Here is a 20626-nt window from a genome sequence, read left to right as displayed (position 1 = left end):
ATACTTATGCATTATATTTACCATTTCACCTTTAAAGAAAGCTGACATATTTTATTTTATCTAAAAAATATCTCCAAAACTCAAAATTGGATTTGGTTTGAGAGTTTTTTGTTTTTTTTTCCTTTGGCTGATGTCATTGGAGGAGGCTCTTTGCAGTGTTTCACTTGAAGCTCAGTGAAAAATGTAGATATATAAATTGTATGGCCCAAAGTCTCAGTGAGGGATACTGCAGGGAAAACATGTTTTTTCCCACTTAATAACTTGATTAATAGGTCTACACTTAATAGAAATGCAAGAGCTTTGTAGGAATTCATATCAAAACAAAGCACTACGTGTACTAAGAACTAAGTTCTCACTGCTCCCAGGACATGCCAGAAGGGCAGTTAAATCAAACTCAGTCAAGTGACCAACCAAGTGAGAGAGAGAGAGAGAGAGAGAGAGAGAGAGAGAGAGAGCACTGTCAGCAGGGAGGGACAAGACAGCTGACAACATAAAGAAAAAGAGAGAAACTGTGTAGAAGGCAGTCTTCTCCTTCATCATCTTTTTCTGCTCCTCTCTCTGTTGTGAATTTTGTTGCGCTGGGGGACCCTTCCTCATTCTATCTATCACTTTCCTGATGCAAGCAGGGCTGTAGAAGGCGATCCATGCAGCAGCACAAACACACACACACGCTCATATGTTTACACACATGCACTCATGTCTGTGCGCGCACGCACACGCGCCCACACACTCCCACACTCGTACCAGCGAGTAGAGAAACGCCAATTCATTCTGCCTGCTGCAAAACAAAAAGGCCTGTTTTGGAGCGTGGCCAGCACAAGGGAACAATCCATTGGGGGAGCAAGAAATCACTGACTGAAGCTATTTACTTTCCCTCGCAGTGAGAAAGCCTATTCTTCACTCCAGCCTCTCTGCATTCTGCTTTCTGCAGAAACTCTGCCATACTGTTTTACTCCAGTACATGGGGAGGAGAAAGGCAGAAATTAGTGTGTGGAACAATGATTTAATTTGATTATTATACCGTTCATCATTTAGCACAATGGGAGGATGAGACTAGTGATCATTGGATCTACTTTTCCAAATATCCTCTTGTCTTGACGGTTAAAAGCATAATGTTGTTAGATGAGGATCTGAGATTGACATTAAAAAAGTTCAAGAGGCCTGCTTTATAGATATGGATGGATGGATGGATGGAAAAATCTCTAACTTTCTCCCTACCCTCCCGTCCTCCTGCTCCAGGCACGGTGATGACTCCCAACTACCTGCGCTCACCTAAGATCAGCGTCTCTCCCTACTGTGACTGCAGCAGCAGCGGCAACAACAAGGATGAGTGTGACAAGTTCACCGAGTTTTTCACTGACAACACCTGCCTCCGTGAGTCACACTGCCTTCCCCCTGCCCGTCTGTTGTCTTTTCTTTTACTCATGTTCTCATATTTTCTGCTCTGCTCTGCCCTATTCTATTCTATTCTCTACTGTTCCATTCTGTACTGTACTGTATTGTAATGTTCTGCACTGTTCTGTTCTGTTCTGTTCTGTTCTGTTCTGTTCTGTTCTGCTCTGTTCTGTTCTGCTCTGTTCTCTTCTGTTCTGTTCTGTTCTGTTCTGTTCTGTTCTGCTCTGTTCTGTTCTGTTCTGTTCTGTTCTGTTCTGTTCTGTTCTGTTCTGTTCTGCTCTGTTCTGCTCTGTTCTCTTCTGTTCTGTTCTGTTCTGTTCTGTTCTGTTCTGTTCTGTTCTGCTCTGTTCTGTTGTGTTCTGTTCTGTTCTGTTCTGTTCTGCTCTGTTCTGTTGTGTTCTGTTCTGTTCTGTTCTGTTCTGTTCTGTTCTGTTCTGTTCTGCTCTGTTCTGTTGTGTTCTGTTCTGTTCTCTTCTGTTCTGCTCTGTTCTCTTCTGTTCTGTTCTGTTCTGTTCTGTTCTGTTCTGTTCTGTTCTGTTCTGCTCTGTTCTGTTGTGTTCTGTTCTCTTCTGTTCTGTTCTGTTCTCTTCTGTTCTGTTCTGTTCTGTTCTCTTCTGTTCTGTTCTGTTCTGTTCTGTTCTGTTCTGTTCTGCTCTGTTCTCTTCTGTTCTGTTCTGTTCTGTTCTGTTCTGTTCTGTTCTGCTCTGTTCTGTTCTGTTCTGTTCTGTTCTGTTCTGTTCTGCTCTGTTCTCTTCTGTTCTGTTCTGTTCTGTTCTGTTCTGCTCTGTTCTCTTCTGTTCTGTTCTGTTCTGTTCTGTTCTGTTCTGTTCTGTTCTGTTCTGCTCTGTTCTGTTCTGTTCTGTTCTGTTCTGTTCTGTTCTGTTCTGCTCTGTTCTGCTCTGTTCTGTTCTGTTCTCTTCTGTTCTGTTCTGCTCTGTTCTGTTCTGTTCTGTTCTCTTCTGTTCTGCTCTGTTCTCTTCTGTTCTGCTCTGTTCTCTTCTGTTCTGCTCTGTTCTGTTCTGTTCTGTTCTGCTCTGTTCTATTCTGCTCTGTTCTGTTCTGTTCTGTTCTGTTCTGTTCTCTTCTGTTCTGCTCTGTTCTCTTCTGTTCTGTTCTGTTCTGTTCTGTTCTCTTCTGTTCTGCTCTGTTCTGTTCTGTTCTGTTCTATTCTGTTCTGCTCTGTTCTGCTCTGTTCTGCTCTGTTCTCCTCTGTTCTTTTATCTTCTCTCTTTTTTATCATCCTTTCCTTTACACTCTCTCTCTCTCTCTCTCTCTCTCTCTCTTTCTTTCTTTCTATCTCTCCCACCCTCCCTCCCTCGCTCTCTTCTCACCAAATATATCCCATAGCCATGCTGGCATTGTTATCCCTTGCATTATAAAGAAACCACTTATAATGCAACTGTGTGTGTGTGTGTGTGTGTGACGTGTGTGTGTTTGTGCCTAATATCCGTAGCAGAACTCCTCCGGATCACTGAAAGAAAGGGGCTTTGTCATCAAGCCCTCTCACACGACAACTTTAATTAACCATCCCTACACACACACACAGACACACACACACACACACACAAACACACCTATCTCCAGCCAACCCTAATAAGTCGTGCGGCAGTCTTACCAAGCCATGGAGATAAGACACAGATTTATTGCTTTCTGTGTCTGTGTAATCCCAGCTAATGCTCCTCCTTCTGTTTTGATGCAGTGCTGTCAGTGTCAGTCAACCCATCACCGCCCCCCCCAAACACTGCCTTTTATCAGTGGAGAGCACTGAAATGTGATACTTTATTGATCGCTGTAGGGACACTGCGTTACACTCTACTTCAGATACACAATGTAGTTTTTTGTTACATACTTGCTCAAGGGAACTTCAGCAGGGCGGATGCTTGCAGTCGTGTGTGCTTGAATCCGGGTTCTCCAGTCAAAGGATGGTCTCTCAAATCCACTTGGCTATCCTGCTTCCCCGGGATACAGGGTGGCACAAGGGCCTAGTGGTTAGAGGGAGAGTCTCATCAATAGATAGTCACAGGTTCAGTCCCAATGAGATCCAGTGTCCTTCCCTAAAATCAAAATGTACAAAGAAAAAGAAGCTCCTCAAGGTGCCGCAAATAGGGAATAATTTTCCAATTCCAAAATGTTTGCCTCAAAGGAATAGTAGGAGAAACCAAACACTCCTAAAATGAATTGTCCTATGAGGGATTATTAAAGTGTTAATCAGTCAACGCTGCACTAGGCAAGATAAATCACAAATCCTGAATCACAAAACAGGGCTGCAACAGAAAAGACCTAATTTGACTAATTGAGACCCTGCAGATTTCCTCTATTTGCCCAAATGAAATTCAGGTGTCATCGCATGTACACCTCCCATAGGAAGTGACAACTTAAGAGTGAAATACAAACTGTCTCACCGACGTTAGATCTTTTTTACTCTCTCATCCCTTTGGTTTCCTTTGGTGTAAAGCATCCCAGACTGGCTGGGTTGGTAAACATGAGCGCGATGTGTGCAGTTTACTGACAGTTACCTCTTGCTGCCATTTGGAGCCACCCACGTGCAAAGTAGCTTAGTGCAGAATCGAAGAATTCATTAATTAAGCAATCAATTGATCAAGAAGTTAATCAGTCAGTCAATCAGTTACTAAGTAAGCTCATGCTGTGTTACTTGGTGTACATTCAGAATAATAAGCCATAGTCACTATGAGGGGAATGAGTTTTGATATTGATGTAGCTGGGTCAGCTCTATACTAGCAAATTGGATGGTATGATTTTCCTCGGTCAATATGACATTTACCAGATGAGAAAACACCAACAAGATGCGGCCCCATCCCCGCTAACACTCCTCTCTGCTCCTCTCTTTCTCTCTCCTCTTCTGTCCTCTCATCTCCTTTTCTTTTTCCAGCCCTCCCTTCTCTTCTTCTCTTCTCTTCTCTTCTCTCCTTTCCTCATCTCTTCTCTTCTCTCCTCTTGCTTTCTCTGCACTGTGGTCTTTTTCCCAGCGAGGGTTAATGAGGTCGGGCTGCCGTAGATAATAAGGCTGCCACGGTCAGTGTGTGTGTGTGTGCGTGCATACAGAGTGTGTGTCTATGTGTGTCTACATGTTTGCATATATGCTTTTTTATGTGTGGGTCTTTGAAAGTGCGTGTGAGCGTGTGTCCGTTTGAGTGTGTATGCGCATGTGTGTGTGTGTGTGTGTGAGAGAGAGAGAGAAAGTTGGGATCAACGGGGGTTAATGTGGGTTAAACCAACCTGTCTGTCTTTCTGTCTCTCTCTCTCCTTCCCTCTCTATCCATCACTTCCATACATTCACACCGGGGAGCCCAGCGAAGGGCACAGTGGGGGAATAAGCTGCTCTGCCTTTTCTCTTTTAGCCTCAATTCTCTCTCTCTCTCTCTCTCTCTTTCTGTCTCTTTCACTCTCTCTTTCCCTCTCCCCCTCCCTCTTTTACTGTTACAGCCCCCCCTTTTACCTCTCTTCTCTCCCTGCTCCCGCTTTACTTCACTTCTTCCTTCTCTCTGTCTCCAGCTCCCTCCTTTCATCCCCCCCCCCTCTCCACTCTCATTAAGCTTGCTCAGCAGTAACTGTAACTGACAACTCTGAAGATCTCGCTGCTCCTGACACACGCTGGCTACAGGGTCATGACTAGAGAGAAACCACGAGAGAGCAAGAGAAGAGAGAGATGGAGAGGGAGAGAAAGATGGAGAGGGGGAGAGAGAGAGAGTGAGACAGACAGAGAGAACATAGAGAGAGTGAGAGAGGACTTTCTGTCGTTTCACTGGTCTTTACTAAAGAGACGTTTGCTTAGAGATGATGGAGTGGTTATTTTGAGAACTGATTGGGATGGGTGGCTGCGTATTTTTTTTTTATAGCTGCATATATAAACATAACTCTAATATACTCAAGAAAGCAAGCTTTATAATATTAAAAACTTTTTCCAATGCGATGCCTACCAATTTGCTCAATATTATGCAAAGGCGACACTAAAAACAATCGTGAAATCAATGCCAATACCAAACAGGATTATAATTTGAGTATTACAGCATGCCTAGGCTTAAAATGAGTTGTAGACATTGGTGAGAGACAAACTCATAACAGCAACATGAATATCTGCCTGTTGTAAATGCCAAGCACTGATAAGATGATATCATGTTTGTTCAAATGCACCATGCCGTTTGAGCTTGGTGAAGGTCGACAGAATGACTGTGTATGTGTGTATGCATCGGCATATGTGTGTGTGTGTGTGTGTGTGTGTGTTTGTGTGTGACGTTAGAAAGTATACGTAGCTCCAATACACAACATATCCTTGATATCACAGGCAGATAGCAGAGATCCTCTGCTCCAGTAGCGTGTTTGTTCAGTCTCCATTGGCTGTACATTTTTATGTAGCCTGAGTACACAGCAGCCAAGATGCCTTTTACCTTGCACTGAATGTATTGAGAGCGGCCATAAGCTCTTTGGGGCTTACTGTTCAGACTAAGCCCCACAACCAGATTGCTCTATGTTTAAAGGAATACTTTCACCAATTTTTAGTCTGTTATTTCTCTAAACCAAACCCAATGTGAAGAAAGTTTGTGTATTGGCATTTCCATTAACTTGATCAACATGTTATCGTTCCTCATTGAAACTAATGAGGACAACTAGCTACAAGCTAATGAGCAAAAACAGTGCAGATAAGATGGTACTGTAAGGTGCATTGGATAAAAGTAAAAATTAAAATGTATAGGCCATGTTTTTATACTTTTATGGATTTGCAAATATATAGATTTGTTCTGAATCCAAGGACAAACTTAGATGTGGTATCTGAAAGTATTTAATTTTGTAATTGCTGGCTGACAAGGCACTGCAACCATTATCGATTATAGATATAAGATATCTCTTGTGCAGGGTGCAAAAGAGATATCTTGAAGTTTGATTGATTGAGAATAATTGATTTATTATTACTTTTTTTCCCATTATATATGAGATAATAATATATAAATAGAGGCCTCAACAGGCACCAAATACAAACATATATGATATTTCATGTATTGTCTATACAAGAATCAACTACACACACAGACAGACACAGACACACACACCACACACACACATACACACATGCAGATCTCTCTCCTGGCATCCTAAGGCTTGATTTGTGGCTTAACATTACCCTAACCACAAACATGTCTTCACATGCACATTGCACACACATGCTCACACACACACACACAGATCACACACACACACACACACACACACACACACACACACACACTGTCACTGTGCTATGAGTGTAATTAGGCCTTGTGTGAGGAGACAGAGGAGCTACAAAAAAGCCCATCAACACTTTCAATATGCTCATCAGCCTTCTGCTGCCTCGGCACAAAGCTACCAGGCTGGCTGCTGGGCACACAATTGTACGCACACACACACACATAAGCAAGACTGTATGCACGTACACACTCATGAACGAATGCACACACATAAGGGCAGCAGGATATTGACAAAAAATCATATTGCACTTATTTTTTGCTGATTATTGCAATTGCAATATGAATTGCAATACATGTGGACACAGCTTTTCCTACATAATTTCTTTTTCAGCACTTATAAGATGTTAAAAAAAAATGTGTGGGGGAGATAAAATGACTTTGTCAGTTTAAAAAAAAAAGAAAGATTTGTTACAAGCAAATGCAAGTTGATTTGTAAGCCAGAGCTTCTCCAGTTATTTGTGCTGCCCGAACACACACACATGCACACACACACACACACACACACACACACACACACTCACCCACACACGCACAGGAAGGTGAGACCTGAACCAATTGATTCCATTGTAATGAATGTGCAAACACAGTATTATGGAGGTTTCCTGTTTTCTCAGTTTAGATAATGAAATCAGTTGTAATTTTCCTCTGGGCACAGCAGCCTGGGAAAGGTGTGCCACAGCGAAAACCTTTATAGCCCTATAGATCCTACTTAAATAAAAGCAATGATGAGAGGTGTGTGTGTTTGTATATGTGTGTGTGTGTGTGTGTGTGTGTGTGTGTGTGAGAGAGAGAGAGAGAGAGAGAGAGAGAGAGAGAGAGAGAATCTGAGAAATATTGGGTGATGGACGAGGAAGAGGTATAGATTGAAGTAGAAAAAGAAGGGAGAAGGACAGAAAAGACGAGAGAGAGAGAGAGAGTCTTCATGTCATGGGATGCCTGGCCTTACTAGAGGCAATTTCAGCAAAGCAGATGAAGTGAGAGCCCTTACAGTTCAGCATCAATAAACAGTTACTTTGCTTAAATGTGCAGAGAAAGAGTAGTAGAACTCAACTAACTCAGACTAAGGTTCTTCCAGGTCAGGGCATCTTTGTGGGAGGTTCAAGCAGATGCCAATTCCACATGGGGAAGGAAAAGCAAGGGGAGAGGAGGGTGAGACTGTACTGAGTACAGTCTAACTCTGAGGAAATGTGTCTAGGTGCATGTACAATGCCAGGATCCAAAAAAGTCAGTCCTATGGTGATTATCAAATCCAAGACAGCCACGTTGATACTTTCTGTGCTTGTGGAGAACGTTCTTCCCAAGTTGTCTTCTTCTTCTCAACAACTCAAGAGCAGAGAACGAGATGGGCTGTGCGCTTGACGTACGATCAATTGTTCAACCGGCTTTGTAAATACATGTATGTATATACATGTATATATGTATATATATACACATATATGAATATGGTGACGGAGGAGGTGATGTCCATGAGTCTGTCATCTTGTTTTTTTCTTATTTTTGCATCCACTTAGGTTGCTAATTGGCTTGTGAATATAAATGTTAACACTAGACGCATAGGCTACAGGATTATTGCTCACATGGTCTGACATACTGACATTGACATACTGACATTCCATTTACTGTAGAATGACAGAAACAATGTGGGCTCGGGCCGCCTGCTGCTCCCTTCATTAATGCTCCCCTCTACTTCTGTAGTGACGCGTTTTGACCTGGAGATGTCACGGTTAATTACTGTATCCAACTTTGAAACTCAGGCCACAGTTTGGTCCAAATGAATTTCATTAATACAATGAAATATTAATTTTGTGTGAATTTCTCAGCCAACAATTTTTTGCTAAGGAGGCCCTCCTTGGCTATAAATTGCTGTGGGAAACGCTGCTTTCTACACTTCCCAGAAAAAACCCATTCCACTTGCTAACCATCACGGCGACAATCAGGCATGAAGCCACTTAGCACACCATGGGGCTGAAGGTAGTTCTGACCTGCTGGGAGTCCCGACACGCTTTGAGAATCCTCCGGTTCCTCCTGCTTTAAAAAATAACTCGATGTAGGTCAGTGGAAATTAGGGAATGCCGCCACGGGTGCATTGAGAGCGGACCATAAGGAGAGCGGGGCGGGTCACTGGAGTAACACCCACCATCAATTATCCTCCACACTTCTCTACGCCTGGAGGATGGGTGCTGCCCGCTCTGCTGCAGGTGCTCCCTCGGCCCCGTGGTGCGACACTGGGACAGAAGGGTGCCACACTGTGCACGTATGCTGTATAGGCATATAGGCATATCCATCTGTCTTTGCACATGCACACGTATGAATATTTCAGTGGGGTTAAAGAGCCGATGCAAATAGGCCTCCCTTCCTTTCACATAGTATTAGGGTCATAACTCACTGACCCTGGGACAGAAGAATATCATTATACTTTCAAACAGCAGCTCTGCAAACCTCAACTCTCCTCTGATGTTTGTGCATGTGTGTGTGTGTGTGTGTGTGTCTTTTACATCAAAGCTATAGCAGACTATTAATAGGGCCACTAATGGACTCTAATGGTAAATAGCCACATCAGCACTTAGGCTTTGTTATCACTTGCCTACATAATAAATTCACCACACAGTCAAAAACGCAAGTACCTTCTAACTCACCTGTAATTGTGGGGTGTATAGGTGCAATATATAAAAAAACAATTTACACAGAGACTAAGAAGTACTCTGAATTGCTGACAGTGTCTACTTTTGCTTTAGTTGTGTCTTTTGATGTTAGACACAAATTGGATGATTTAGCAGCAAAGGACAAAAAAACAACATTAGCTCATTGTCACAGTGGCTTTGCTATTGTCTGCATATCAAGCATCAAATGTAGAGTAATACATGCATATACACATATACACAAGCATCTGTATGCTCACTGAGTCTGAGCAAGTTGAATGCTTTGTTCAAAGCCTGAATACATTCCTGAGTTATTCAGTATTTTAGTTGGTCGATTCAAACTTGATGTAATTTTACAAATCTTTAAAAGCTCTCTCTCTCTCTCTCTCTCTCTCGCTCTCTCTCTCTCTCTCTCTCTCTAGGTAACGCCATCCAGGCCTTTGGGAATGGGACAGATGTGGGGGTGTGGCAGCCGATGCCCCCCGTCCAGACCACCACCTCCACCACCACCCCCTTCCAGAGGAACCGTGAACGCAATCCCAACACCATCGACAACCACATCAACACAGACCCTGGCATCTATCACTTCTGCGGCAGTCTACAGGTGAGAGACAACACAAGCTACGTTTGGATTCAGAGGACTGGTGTTTGCTTAGGAGGAGTCTACAGTAGGTCAGTGGTACTCAAAGTAGGGTTCAGGGACCCCCAGTGGTCCTTGAATTGGGGTTTCAGGGGGTCCCCAGCAAAACAAGGAATAGTTTCACTTATCTATAATTGGATTGACTAGAAATGATCCCAATTAGATAATGTATACTGACTATTAGGGTATACTCACTATCAACACTATTATCTCACTATGGACAGTTCTACAATTCAATACTAAATCAACAGCAACAACATATGAATCTAGTCAAATGGAGGTCTGTGACCTATGTGTGTCCATGGCATGAAAATGTGTGAAAACCCCTTTTCTAGGTGGAGAGAAAGTAGGCTACAGTTGTCGTGGATGTTTCATGTCGCAGATGTATCTGTCTTTCTGTCTATCCAACTACCTGGCCAGATTATGTTGTTTCCTCCTGTGTGTCCGACTACCTGCTAATCTGTCTGTCTCTCTCGCTGTCCATCTGTTTGTCCCTCATCTGTCCATCTACTGTAGCTATATTACTGCCAGTCTGTCTATCCTTCTGTCCGCCCACCCATCTCTCTGCCTCTCCATCCACCTTCTGACTGCCTTTTTCCTATCTGACAGTCTGTTTGTGTCTCCTTCTATCTACTAGTGTTCTCACGATGCCAGAATTTTCCCTTTGATACCTATGATAAGTGTAATATCTAAAAATTTGAAACTATGATGATACCACAGCAAAAGAGAAAGAAAACGTCAAACAATATCATACTACACTTGGATATTTGTAGCAACTTTTCCACAGGAGTTTTGATATTGTGTGGGTGTTTATCTTTGTTGGCATAGTAAGCAAAAAGCAAAATAGTTCCATATTTTGCCCCTGGCACCTGTTTTCTGAACCTGTTTAGAGAGGACTGGGATTCAGTTCAAGACCTGGTGGACTGTCTGACACTATGGCTGTTTTCAGCTGTGTGACTATTTTGTGCTGACTTCTGCTTTTAACTATTCCAACCCACATACCATCCACACCTATACACCCTCTGGAAATGACGTTGAAAGTATTTAACATTTATAAAATTCAATATTGAATTCAATCAATTGCAACGGTACTAAAGTTGTATCAAAATTTTGGTTATTTTGACAACACTGTTGACTCATCTGTCTGATTTCCTACCCACCTTTCTATCTTCCCACATGTCTTTTTGCGAGTCTGCTCCACTGTCTACACACTCATCTGTCTGTACATCTGTGTTACCTGTGTGTGCCAACCACACTGTGCCAGATGAGCATCTGACACCGAATGCATTTCTCTGCTGGAGCAGCCATTCCTGCTCTACAGGAGCAGCAGTTATCTGGCTGATGAAACAGAGGGATTGCTAGCAGCAATCCTAAACAGCGGTGACAGGCTCCTGGGTCAGGGGGAAGTGAGGATAATACTGTCATTATCAGCAGCGAGATGACAGAGACTTGGAAAGCCATTTCACATATAATACTGCAACTCAATGATGCATTTATGTGAGCATTTGGATCCAAAGTTTACAGGAACAACCTCCAGCAGCGATCCTCAAGCCAAACTCGAATTCAGCCGCGATCATTTTTTGCTCTACCGACTACCAACTTTAAAATAAACATCATTTTATATGTTTATGTTGTTGTTGTCATGTTTATGACGCACCATGCTGCTGCAGTCATCATGAGCGCAGGTACAAAGATGTAGAGTCTGTGCTGTAGCTTTTACTCAAGCTCCACGACTGTTTTCAGAAAGAGCAGATTTCAAAAGCACACACACACACACACACACACACATACTGTGCTGATAATGAGCTTTGGTGGTGTACTGGTGCGTGTGTGCTGTTGGCACTACTCTGATAGCATGTCAAATACAAGTTAATGAGAGTATTCTTGTGTTAAACCGCTTTCTCTGTGGTGTGTGTGTGCGTGCATGATAACGATCGCATGTGTGTTTCTGAGTATCTATGGATTTGAGTGCGTTTGTATACAAGTGTACGTATGATTTTATGTGTGCGTGTGTGTGTGTGTGTGTGTGCAGGCATCAAGGCATACTATGTTGTTGCAATCACACTAGGGACAGGCCTGTCAGAAGACTCACTCCTCATTGATCTCTCTCTCTCTCTCTCTCTCTCTCTCTCTCTCTCTCACACACACACACACGCAGAGTAATAACCAATAACAAATGACTCAGAACCCCTCCACTTCCAACCAATGACAGCTCAGCAACACTTACAACAATGCATTTACCTTGAACACTGAGGCTTGAAAGAAAGAATCAAAGATTAGAGAAAAGAAAAGAAGCGGAAGGTGTATTGGCTGAATGACAGGGAAGAAAGCTCCTCGGCTCCCCAGGAGATATTCCTTTTTAGGAGCCGGAGGAAAACAGCTTGAGACCTGTGTGCCTTCCACCTTCCCTTTTGTCAATGTTCACAAATCTAGTTTGGCTCCTGTGTGGATTGCTCAGACAACGCGAGGAAAAGTGCTTTTGACCGTAAGCTTCAAACTAAATTAGCTTTCTTTTTTGTCTTCTGTTCCTGAGAGTGTAGTTTTCTCTCTTCTTTTTCCTCTCCTTCTCTCTCTGTTTTTTCCTCTGCATTGTCTTTGTGTGATGTGAACGTGTTGCGAGGCGGGGAAGAGGCCTCCTGTCTTCCTGAGTTTGGAGGGAAATTAAGTCGGGGGGCTTTTTCTCACCACACAAAACAAAAGGCAGAGGGAGGCAGCAGGGTCCACAGTAAGCCCAGCAACCTGCCCTACCACAGTTAAAAAACCATACACGCACACACACACACACACACCACACACAAGCATGTACATACACACAAACATACACAGGCCCACACAGAAAATTCACAGAGAAACACAAACACATAAGCAGTATTCAACAGGCCCTGGGGCTACGTCAGCCTGTTCTTGTGAATATCGTTGACTCCAAAGCAAGCAGCAAAGTGCCCTGGACAAATATGGAAATCTAACACATGCTAATGTGACTTTTTAGAAGCAAGCAGTCGACAGAACAGGTATCAGGCAACTCCGTAAACACATGGAAGCAAGGCAGGAATATGTTGGATTTGGTGAAGTGAAAATATTTTTGAATTGGAAATAAGCCTTTGCAATTGTTCCGAATTATAAGGTAGTTATAACGTATGTACAGAATCCCGATTTCCGCACGGGGATTAATAAAGTGATATCTTATCTTATCTTATATGATATGATATATATGTCTATGTAATCACAGCTTATGTTGTTACAGTGTAACTGTGATGTAATTGAATCTGTTTTGCCATATAAACATTTTTAGTTAAAGTTTTTAATCAAAATGGAGGTATTATAACAATGCAGTGGCAGATGGAGCCTCATAATTCTAAATGGAATTGACATTCTCTGATTCAGAATGAACTACAATTAAAATCTCCAAATGTCCCAGCATCGAGATGCACTGCTCTCAAAGTACCTTCAGGATGTTGGCCCTGATGAGCTATAAAAGTTAATTACCTTTCCTCTCTGTGTTGCTATCCGAGACGTGGAAACATTTAAAACTTTTAATATGTCTACAACTGTCAAGATGACACAGAACGCAGATGGGACCTCATCATCAAACCCACAAACTGATGAAAGTTGCTTTTAGTCATCATATTCCTGAGACTGAGAGACCTATACCAGTTATATTTCCTACTGCTGGGGACATCTGGCACCATGTTTAAAATTCTTAGCTGGTTCTTATGTTTGGGTTTCTTATTTGGTCCTATCACCAGTCTTTATGCCGAGGCCTGCAAATACACCATGATTTATGGACATCATTCCACAGGAGCTTTTTCTTTTTGCAGTTTAGCACCGAAGCAAAGGTGTAATAACGGAATACAGTTTCTCACTCTCCGCATTACCATGCCTGCTACATCCTGTACATCCCTATTTTTGGTCTGAATTCACTATACTGTATACTGAAGCCATTTATTATTCTGTCACACCTACAGTCTATGCAGGCACACACACACACACACACACACACACACACACAGTCTCCCTGAAGCCAAAACTAAAGTTGCATTCATTCCCAGCATAACTTGTCGTTTCAATGTCCAAGTCATTTAATGCAAAGCGGCCAACTAATTTTCTTATCTTAAGCCACAACATGCTGTGCTTACATGCAAGTGCCAAACTCTTAATCAGACGCTTAATTCACAGAATACAGCCACATCATATTACTAGAATGTTCCAATGCTGATTACTAGACCTGCAGATCACCAAATCAACACATCATGTGCTTGCACAAATGGTAATGACTTCTAATCTCTGTCGGAACAACCTTCCAGACACAGAGGAGAGAAGGAAAATCGATGAGATGAAGTGCAATCACTGAATTTGTGTTCTGGACACATACAGTCTTGATTTGTGTCTTGCTTTTTGTGTCTTGATTGTATTCATGTTTCCTTTTTTAATATACAGTACAGGGGTTTGATCCAAAAGTGTGACTCTAAGTATTATATATATTTGGTTAGATTAATTAAGTTAAAGATTCAATTTCAACAGTGTGCATCTAATGTTCTGAGACTTTTTCATAGCCAAAAAATTCAAATGTTTTGAATATTAAAACTTTGTTGTAAAAACTGACCCAAAGCAAGTGTAAAGTACTAGACAGCACATACTGTTATATATGTTATTTTATTATTTCAGTACTAATATCTAATGCAATACATAGGAATGAAAAACACAGTGATGCAATAACATACCGGCTGCTTGGGGCCATGTAGCTAGAAGCAGCCTCATGAATTACTCTCACCCCTCATTTACACGCATGCACTGTGTGTGTGTGTGTGTGTGTGTGTGTGTGCGTGTGTGTGTGTGTGTGTGTGTGTAAGAGAGAGAGAATGTGTGTTTATGTGTGTCAGAGAGAGAAAATGTATGTGTTTATGTATGTGTGCATGTGTGCAAGTGTGCGTGCTTGTGTACTGTACGTCTGTGCGTGTGTGTGTGTGTGTGTGGTTGAGTGAGAGAGAGCCTTTGAATGATAAATTTGAGATTAAATCAGAGTCTGTGCATGACTGTCCCTCTGTGCTCAGCCTTGCTCTTGTTCTCCTCACATTGTAAATTTCAAAGGCTTTAAAAGTTTAAAAGGCTCTGAGGGTAAACTCTACAAGGTTGTTATAGTTTTACAATTTACATTAGTTTGTAGCTTTATTTTATTTTAAAATTTGATTTCATTTTCAGTTAAGCATAGATTTTTTATTTATATATAAATGTGCAGTTTCAATTTATTGATTATTTAGAGTTTAGTTAAAGCTTGAGCATTTCAAGTGCCATGCCTGTGTGGAGTGTTGTTTGCACCTACTGTGTTGACAGAATATTATCAGTATAATTACTTTGTATTGTAGTATTGATTGTTGATCTGAAGCAATTAATTAGGATTCTGTCTCTCCACTTCCACTTCACTGTCAGCGTGCCAACTGCCAAATGACTAAAACTTTTCACCCACACACACAGCATGTGTTGTGGCCCAGTCTACAAGCTGAATACATTTATTACCTTTGCAAATTCCTTCACTCATTCATTCATGACTGTTTTCACCGCTGGACTGGTTACACTTGACATGTAACCAGAGTGGCTTGTTACTGTAGATTCCAAGGGAAACTCTACAGTTTCAACATCAGTGTCCCGTTTTCTCCTCACTGTGCTCACAGCCACCTATTTTTAAATTTCGTGTATTTTACAAGATGTTTGAGACGGAGCGACTCAGTAAGAGCTGACATGGGCTCTGTGTGTTCGTCAGTGCTGGCGGAGTCTGTGGATGCGTCTGTGAGGATGTACGCACAGGAGCAGCACAAATGATGTTAGATGGTGTTGAGGTTGCACATGTGAGCTTGTGTATATTTACTGTTGCTCTGTTCTACTCCAATAATGCATACCACCTGAGCACCTAAAAAGCGCTAGCGCACTATCCCTGACCCTAACCCTTTACTAAAATATCGACATTTTAAGATAACCTAAGACATCTCCTATCTTCTAAGATAACCTTGAAACTTTCTTTTCCAACATACACACTAACCCTATAGCTAAGAGGGGAAGGCCCTTCATTTTGGTCCAAAGCTGATTTTGATGTTGTTGTCAGGCCTTTTTAGGTAATGCTAGAAAGAAAATCCAAGCTAATAAATAATTTCCTCATGTTATTGCTACAATGTTAGACAGTTCAGTCTAGAACAAGTCTTTCCCAAAGCTAGAAAAGATAGCTAGCAAGCAGACACTCTGTAAACTGAGACTATAATCTGTAATGTCATCTGGAGCTTTTTCATTAAAGAGTAACAAAACACCAAATCTGTGTGAAGCCTGACATCTAATAGTAAAAAGCATGCTACTGAAATTGCCATCTGCCATCGGCTGATCATCTTTCCACCTAGGGTGACATTAAATTACTCTTTAATCATAAATGAACTACTTACAGTATCCAGTGTGATTTAATGCCATTTAGAACGCCATGTACAATGGGTACGAGGTGTATGGGTTTCTGTTTCAGAACTACAAAATCTTACTGAAACATCCATGGTCTACAGTTAGTCTCCAATTCCAATTGCCATTGCTTTTGATGCCATCACATATTCCAAATTTTCTTTGCTTGAATATAGCCTTAGGAGAACTGTTTGTGAACTGTTTGTGTCCACAAATTGAATAATTGTTGATTCTCCATTTCTTGCATTTACAGGCTCAGAAATTGAAGTCAAACTCCACTGTTGACGGCGTCTTCTGCGTGGTAAGAATATACCAATTTGTTGTCATTAATCTGTCTCATGAAAATACATTTTCTGGATTTCATATCTATGTACAAAATGTTAGGTTCACCTTAGGTTTAGCTACAGTAACAACAAAAATTCTAGTCAGTGTAGGGCAAGAAAATACATGACTCAGAGTAAGGCAAGAGAAAATACTTTCAGAGAAATGCAATAACAACCACTAACTGGAGCTTAGGCAAGAAAAAAATCAGGTTAAGTTTAAGGGGAAGGTTTTAGGCCATGACTTTACATTTGGTTTTGACAATTTTCCTGTTGGTATGAACTTGGTTGTCGAAGAGCATAATGAAGGAAAAACAACTTTTAGAGTGAGGCAAGAACTAGCTGAAGAAAACATGTTTTGGTCAGGGTTTAAGGGAAAGATTTGATTTGATATCATGGTTATACAACAAAATCATTTCCTTGTTCGTACAAAGTTTAATTAAGAAGAAAAGAAATTACTCAAACTTGTAGCACCCCAGGGCACCCACTTAACACTTGGTGTTACGTGGACAAAACCAGAGTGCAGTGCTTTTCATATTTTTCAATTTCTTAAAAATGAACATGAAACAGTATATCAGCTTGATATACAGTACTGTATATTGATTTGTTTGAAAATGCTGTCAATACAGTGATGGGTTTAATTTTGGAAAAACAATTTAGCCTGGAAAATCTGTACACAACGCTTGTGTTGGGAGATAAAATCTCAAACCATTTTGCCATTGTATCTTCTTGAGACAACAAGAATAATCCAATTACCCAATCATCACAAATTCTGCCCCGACCCCGGTGTTAAAAGCCTCTGACCCCTCTCAGACAGTGATTGCCATGGCAATCCTTCCTGCCTCCTTTGTAAACTCTGGTCTTTGTAGTCCCTTTGAGGCTGAAATGGGATCGTTGCTTATCTGGTGGCTTTTAAAGTTCACTGTAAATGTCATTGTACAATAATAAGGCACTGTTATGCACTGGACTGACATTTAATGGAGGCAGGGACAGGTCTAGGGGAGATGACCCAGCCGCTAGCTTGCAGCTTTATTAGCGAGCCAAAGACCAGTGCTTTCTTTGAAGCTCAAAATACGCCTACTAACACACACTTACACGCATGTGCACACACACACTCATACACAAACACATAGAAAACACACTCTTTGGCTTTTCCACCTTGGCCTTTTAGTTATGAAAACAACCTTTGATTTTTTACTGTGTCACACAATATTAATTTATTCAGAGTTTTTATAGGTGATATTATTGAATTAAACATTTGAATGCCATGTGAATTGTGCCACATTATATATGCATGAGTTAAACTTCAGTGAACTCCAGTTTATGTCCTAGGGTGTGCTGCCATTGGCAAGCGAATCGCTATGGTTTCAGAAAATGAGGCAGCTTCTCCGATGGTACAAACGCATAAATAAATAGGGCCTAACTACTTAAAAAAACAAGTGTAAACTAGCTTAGTGCTAATTTCAAGCTCGCCATCTGTTTTGTCTGTGAAGCTGACCAGTAACAGCTTAAAGTATCAAACCCAAGCATATTAATTGTACATTCAAAATTCTTCAGCATCTGGGCAAACAAATTACAAAAATAAAGAAGACCCAAGGCAACCTGCTTAGGCCTATAAATGATTTTAGTTTCAGAGGGGGTGAATCTTGAAGTGCATGATAGCCACATTGCACACACACACACCCATATGTTGTTTACTATGATAACCTTATGTTGGTTCCATTGTCTTTGCCCCGACCTCAAACTCTATTGATCTATTTTGCCATCTCTCTCTCTGTCTCTCTCTCCCTCTCTCTCTCTCTCTCTCTCCTTCCCTCCTTCTTTCTCACTCAGGACCCTCAGATAGACGGTCCGAGCACGTCCAACGCCATCCCAAGAAACTCGGCCGTCCCCAGATGGCCTCCGGGCGGCCTGGTCTCTCTGCTGCCCCCGCTGCTCTGGCTGTGGTACTGCGACCTGCCGGCGTTCTCCTCGGCAGCCACTTTGTAGCCTAGCCGCCGCCTCACAGCAACAAACAACAATGGACTGACAAAACATATTTGTATAAAAGAAAAAGCAAAACAAGAAATTATATCCTCTCTTCCCAGTAATACCTGTTGTATTTTTATTTCCCTCTGGATTCTATCTCTCTCTCTTGATTCCTACTTTGTTTTTTTATTAATTTTTGGGAAGCTTTTTTGGTTTTATTTTGTTTTTTTTGCATCGCAGCTGTGCGCTAAACCAGTGATCTACTGTTAAGTGTTAAATCAGTTTGGCTATGTGTTCCCTTTGGGTTAGTTGTAAAAGGGATATAAAGCTTCTGTGTTGCTCACTGGGCGGCAATGAGAAAATACTATAGGACTACATTCCAATAAACCATGGCTGGTGGTTCTTGGAAGGGGACACACGATGTAAATTAACAACAATTTGACAGCCATCATTCAATTTCCATCCCTGTCTGTTTGTGTGTTGAGGCTAGGTGGGGTCTTTAGCTTAAAAGTCACAGTCAGTTCAGTAACAGCTACATAACTTGGGCAGCCTTTTCGGTGTTATTCAGCCTCATCTGTGGTGTGTGTTTGTTTTGATAATGGCGTGATCTGTTGTTCCACATTTTCTGAATTGAATGAAGGGTTTAATGGACACAGATTAGGATGATGCTTGGGTGGTGGGACAAAAATACCGCTTGACAAGCTTTTTCTTCTGGGTGTTTAAACTTTAGAGTCAAAGTGGCTGTAAGAGTATTTGGCTGAGAACTGACATCATGACACCAATAACTTATACATCAGAGAACGTTGAACAGCTGTGCCCAAAACATTCTGCTGTAGCTCAGACTGAAACACACAACGCCGCTGGCAAAAGCACACAGGCGAAGACCCACACCCACATACTGCACAGATTCACACACTCAGATAAACTCACAGAAACACACACACACACACACACACACAGCCAGGCTTTCTGCTCCCTTTCTACACCTTTCTATGCCAACGGAGAGATACTCATAGATCACAGTACAGTATGCGCTGCAGTGGATAGCCGAATCCACTCAACTCATTAGTGATTGTACATTCTTGTAATTGTTAGAAGTCTAAGAGATGTTCAATGTTTCTCTATGGAAGATGATAAAGCGTAGTGAAGAGAACAGTGGTTTGCTGCTGGACACACCAAGCAGTTTCACCTGGGTGATTTTCGGAGCTGATGTACTGCGCTGAGAATCGCACCGTGGCGAAAGGTCCGTGACAACAAGAGCTGAGGATAACGTAGGCTTATTATTGTACTTATATTCAACTCTTTTCCTGTGTTCACAGCAACTCAAAACCCTTCGCTCCAAGCTCAAAGCATCCTTTCCATGAGTCCGTTGTAATGACGTATTGCCTCGATAGTGAAACTGTCAAAAGTGTCGGGGCGACCGCTTCAAACTATCACTTGTTTGGAAACAGAGTCCAGCAAATGTGTGACATGTGACTTCTGTACTGTATGTAAATTGTTCAAGCATTTTGTATGTTTATTCTGAGGACTGCTGGGAAAAAAGCCACAGCATCGTATCATGATCACACTCAGTTCTCAGATGTGCCACGCTTAGACTAGCATCTGTTTTCATCCACTTAGAGATGGAAGCATATGATTTTCCCCTTTTGAATTTCCCCCTCCCCCCACCATAGAAATTTAAGCTTTAATTTCGACGGACTTCCCGACAACACGTGATCACCACATACATACATCAACATGTGGCATGTTGAGCGAATTACTTTAGCCATTTGGACATTAACAGAAGCATTTATGACATGCTGCTTGGGTTTGTGTAGCTTCTCAAAACATGATTAATGTATAGTAGAACTTAAATGTTATTTACCGAGCATAAACATGGTATATGCACTGTATGTATACTTGGCTGAAAGTAAAATTGGACAAATAAATGTCTGATGATATTCTATTCCAGAGCATTGTGAGCTATTTTGACATTCAGATACAACATAGAAT

General features: G+C 41.6%; 1 protein-coding gene across 1 annotated transcript in view; it reads left to right on the top strand.

Annotated features, from left to right (window-relative positions):
* gfra1a (gdnf family receptor alpha 1a) overlaps positions 1 to 19127 on the top strand; it is an 88778-nt gene extending 69651 nt beyond the window's left edge. The window contains exons 9-12 of the mRNA XM_078288843.1: positions 1240 to 1374; positions 9697 to 9878; positions 16600 to 16647; positions 18500 to 19127. Of these exons, the coding sequence (XP_078144969.1) occupies positions 1240 to 1374; positions 9697 to 9878; positions 16600 to 16647; positions 18500 to 18655 (521 nt within the window). The 3' untranslated portion in view covers positions 18656 to 19127. The remainder of the gene's footprint in view (positions 1 to 1239; positions 1375 to 9696; positions 9879 to 16599; positions 16648 to 18499) is intronic.
* The last annotated feature ends 1499 nt before the right edge of the window (positions 19128 to 20626 follow it).

Source organism: Centroberyx gerrardi, chromosome 15 (assembly GCF_048128805.1).
Source record: "Centroberyx gerrardi isolate f3 chromosome 15, fCenGer3.hap1.cur.20231027, whole genome shotgun sequence".
Lineage (NCBI taxonomy): Eukaryota > Metazoa > Chordata > Actinopteri > Beryciformes > Berycidae > Centroberyx > Centroberyx gerrardi.
The sequence above is the reverse complement of the archived record's forward strand: the minus strand, read 5'-3'. Positions and strand labels throughout refer to the sequence as shown.